The following is a 4,079-nucleotide window of genomic DNA, read 5'->3' as shown; positions in this document are numbered from 1 at the left end:
ACTTTAAGAAAACAACACCCCTCAAATTTATTTATAAAAAAAATATTAATGATCTGTATCGTTTTGGACTCGAGATATTCTAACAACATGGGTGAAGCATCCGGGTTATTCCTTTTTCTCTGTGCTGAAGCGGTATGTGTTTCAAACTTTGTATGTTGCTGGGTTGGTCTTAAATCTTATTAGATCTTAGAAATTGTTGAAGATATTCTGACTTACATGTGTATTATTGAATGCACGAGCCTTGCATCGTCAACACAGAACTTCGGCAAAAAGTGGAATATGCATTTAATTGTTTGTTGCTCAGGTCCTAAACAGAGATGGGACGAGTTATTCGAGCCCAACGTAAGGGCCGAGGGTCTGTTTTTAAAGCACACACGAAACATCGCAAAGGAGCAGCGAAACTTAGAGCTATTGACTATGCGGAACGTCACGGTTACATCAAAGGAATCATTAAGGTATTCCATTAACATAATGTATGTTTAAACAGGAGCTAATATTTTGATTTCAAACTCTGTGTTATGTAGGCTACTTATATTGTACTGAAAAAGAATAAAAATGCAATAACTGGTTGTTGCTATAAGTAAGATGTCAAATATTCACATGCTGTTGCTTGTTGGGGTATGTTGTGCATTTATGTATTTGTTCATAAGTGCATAGCGTGCTCCAGCAACTAATAGTTATATCAACAAGATCCTGGTATTTAGCGATAGTGATGCATCTGTTACAGCAAAGGTGATGCATGGTAGAACAAGACCAAGCAAAGTATCATGAGCATGCCAAAGGCTGAAAGATTTCTCAGGCATTTATCTTGCACACTATACAAAATTTTGCAAATTTGCGTATGCACTAACAAAAGTGAACACATAAACATGGCAATACCAAAAGGTTAAAATATATAATATATAATAGACTTTATGTAAGCCTGCACAGTCTTTGTTTATGACTTAAACTACAAGTGCAACCAAACCATACACAGAACCCATGTTTCCCTTTCAAATAGTTAATGAGCTGTGCACATGCTTTATAAAACTAGAGACGAGACCACTATGTAAATAAAGATACCATAACCATTGTGTATTCTGAAATATGATTGTGTGTATGATATATGGTACGGTATGGTAACATCTTTTATATTTTGAGAATAAAGGAAGCCTTAATACAATATATATTGTACGGTACTGTTTATTTAGTGTTGGAGATGGAGGCGTCTTGCATGCACTTGCAAGTTGTTTATTCCCTGTAAGTGCATGTATGGTGCTATTATCTGTACACAATTTTCTTCAAATCAGTAGTGAATAGTTTGTATAGGCCTAGACAAAATGACATATGGGTTAATTTATTTTACCTGGCTTAAAATTAGTAAACCTTGCTGAGATTTATACGTTAATACACTTGCAAATTGCTAAAATGTTTTTTTAAGGATATAGTTCATGACCCTGGCAGAGGTGCTCCGTTGTGCAAAGTGCAGTTTCAAGATCCTTACAAGTATAGGCGACGATTGGAAACCTTTGTAGCGGTTGAAGGAAACTACACAGGACAGTCTATCTATTGTGGAAAGAAAGGTTTGATGTGGTTGAATTAACATCACTGTTACCTTCAGATGCTGTTGTATATACATTAGAAAATGTTGATCTTTTTGTCTCTTCAGTTGTTTTGTAGTATTGAGATTGTAAATTAGTTAAGTAGCCTACTCAAATTGTCAATTGTGTTGGTCACTCAACTTATAATAAAAGAAGATGCATTGTGGTCGGGATGATGAAGTTAAATTGTTTGCTTTAAATATAATGCACATACATTAGGTGCAGTACGCACACAAAAAAATTAAAAGATTAGAACTGCACAGTAAGCAGCAGGTGTGACTGAGCGAGGTACAGAATACTGTTAACCCTGTGACTACTAGAAGTTTAAGCTGATATTTTTTAATTTGGATATTAAAATTCTACAAGTTGTGTTTGTTTTTTTCATTTTTAAGATAAAGTTTAGGGTTTTTTGTGATCTTTCCTGTTTTTGTTCAAGGTAATTATTTTTGGTGCATAATATCAGATCTCAGCAATAAGTGTATGAATTTGCCGTTGTCAGAAAAATTTTTCAAAACTATAAAGGTTTTTGTCGTTTAAAACATGAAACATGCTAAAACATCCTACTGCTAAGTTTTGACGGCTAGAAGCATGTTTAAAATCACAAAATGTCATTAATTGCATCTTCAGTTTTTGTGCTTAAAATGATTTTTTCTGGTATGTTTTAAACATAATTTTATTAAACAAAAGAATCAAAAATTAATATATAAACTTCAGATTTAATATGTTGTATACCTTTGGTGAAGAAATAATTCTTAAAATACCATACACAGATAAATGATAGGATTGACTTGTGTAATTCAAAAACAATACATAAGATAAAAAGATAACTATATAAATTAGAACGTTTTCTGCAAAACTTTCTGCTCTAAAAGATATTGCAAAACAAGGGTTCCTGGGGTGTAAAAATATAAGTTGAAAATGTGAAGCATTTGTGGTTTGATTTTAACTGACTTGCACATGCGTGCATTAAAACTCAAACAACAATGTTGTTAAATTGAAGTATTACAGTTTACTATTTGTAGACTTTATTTTTTTATTTTTAGCTCAATTGACCATTGGAAACGTTCTACCAGTGGGAACTTTACCTGAAGGCACTGTTGTATGTGCTGTTGAAGAAAAAACAGGAGATCGTGGTAAATTGGCTAAAACCTCCGGAAACTATGCGACCATAGTAGCTCACAATCCAGATACCAATAAGACTCGAGTCAAATTGCCATCCGGTGCAAAAAAACTTATTCCATCTACCAACAGAGCAATGGTCGGTAAGTAGCCTGTGTACGTTGTTGTCTTGCAGTTCTACTTACATTTCAAATGTTTTTATTGTCATAGTTCCACAATCAGACAACTGTGTGATTGTCTCAGTAGTTACATGGTTCGATTTTGTGGAAGAACAACATTTCTACACCTACGCCGACTATGACAACAAATGTTAAAGTTGGAACATATTGTAGTGCACAATGGGAAACTGTTTAGTTAACATCTTCTATGTTCAGTTACATCCATTGGAGACTGAAGTAACTTTTTTATCAAAGTTGATCGTACACTTATGCTTTTCTCAAAATTTAGGTGTTGTTGCTGGTGGTGGTCGTATTGACAAGCCCATGTTGAAAGCCGGTAATGCTTACCATAAATACAAAGCAAAGAGAAACTGCTGGCCACGCGTCCGTGGTGTTGCTATGAACGTAAGTGCATTACTTATAAAGTGTTCTGTTAAATGTTTTCCAAACAACATGAACTTTTACGTAACATCTAAATATATAAAATTCATTTTATAACTTTACTGATTGGAATATTTTTAAAGATACCAGTATTGCATTATTTGGTTGTGTTTGATTCTTCCAGCCTGTTGAGCATCCCTTCGGTGGAGGTAACCATCAACATATTGGTTCTCCATCAACCGTGCGCCGAACTGCGTCACCCGGTCGTAAAGTCGGTCTCATCGCTGCCAGGAGAACTGGTCGATTGCGTGGGTCCAGATCCAAGGACAAAGAGTAATATTCGAGTTGTATTTTATTTCCATTTGATTGGCCTCGTGTCAAATACAACTGATAAAAACAATCCAATTTTTCGTCTGATGAAAGTCTTTAATTTTATCAGAATACGTGCAAGTAAAACTAGTTTTATGTTACCGTCATCAAATATGCAGCTCTCCGCTTATATTGTTTGCGAGGTCTGATTTATAGCTTATATGATTCAGGAATGAACGTGTTGGTTAGCCATGTGACCTTTGTCATATCCAAACCATCCAATCAAAGACATGGTGCTTGCGCAATGCATTGCTCCCCTATGTAGCCTTTCGTACTTACCAAGGTCAAAGAACGCTAGCGTGGATAACAAAAAAGCAGTGTCCCATACTGGCTTTTCAGGGCTAGTTTGAATTTCTGATGGTTTGTAACAAAGGACCTGGTATGGTCATTGAAAGTATGGCAAAGTGACACTATCCAGACAGCAAAACCCATGATTTTTACGCTGATTTGACGTCTGCGGATGTTAAATCGA

At 35.2% G+C, this 4,079-nt stretch overlaps 1 protein-coding gene across 1 annotated transcript; it reads left to right on the top strand.

Annotated features, from left to right (window-relative positions):
- The first annotated feature begins 273 nt into the window (after positions 1 to 273).
- On the top strand, positions 274 to 3,643 carry LOC145764505 (large ribosomal subunit protein uL2-like). Its single transcript, XM_082576124.1, has 5 exons — positions 274 to 455; positions 1,421 to 1,562; positions 2,624 to 2,842; positions 3,147 to 3,262; positions 3,423 to 3,643. The coding sequence occupies exons 1-5, from the start codon at positions 318 to 320 to the stop codon at positions 3,573 to 3,575; spliced, it is 768 nt and encodes a 255-aa protein (XP_082432250.1). The 5' UTR covers positions 274 to 317; the 3' UTR covers positions 3,576 to 3,643.
- Positions 3,644 to 4,079: the final 436 nt, after the last annotated feature.

Source organism: Aplidium turbinatum, chromosome 2, assembly GCF_918807975.1.
Source record: "Aplidium turbinatum chromosome 2, kaAplTurb1.1, whole genome shotgun sequence".
NCBI lineage: Eukaryota > Metazoa > Chordata > Ascidiacea > Aplousobranchia > Polyclinidae > Aplidium > Aplidium turbinatum.
This window is presented reverse-complemented; position numbering and strand designations above follow the sequence as displayed.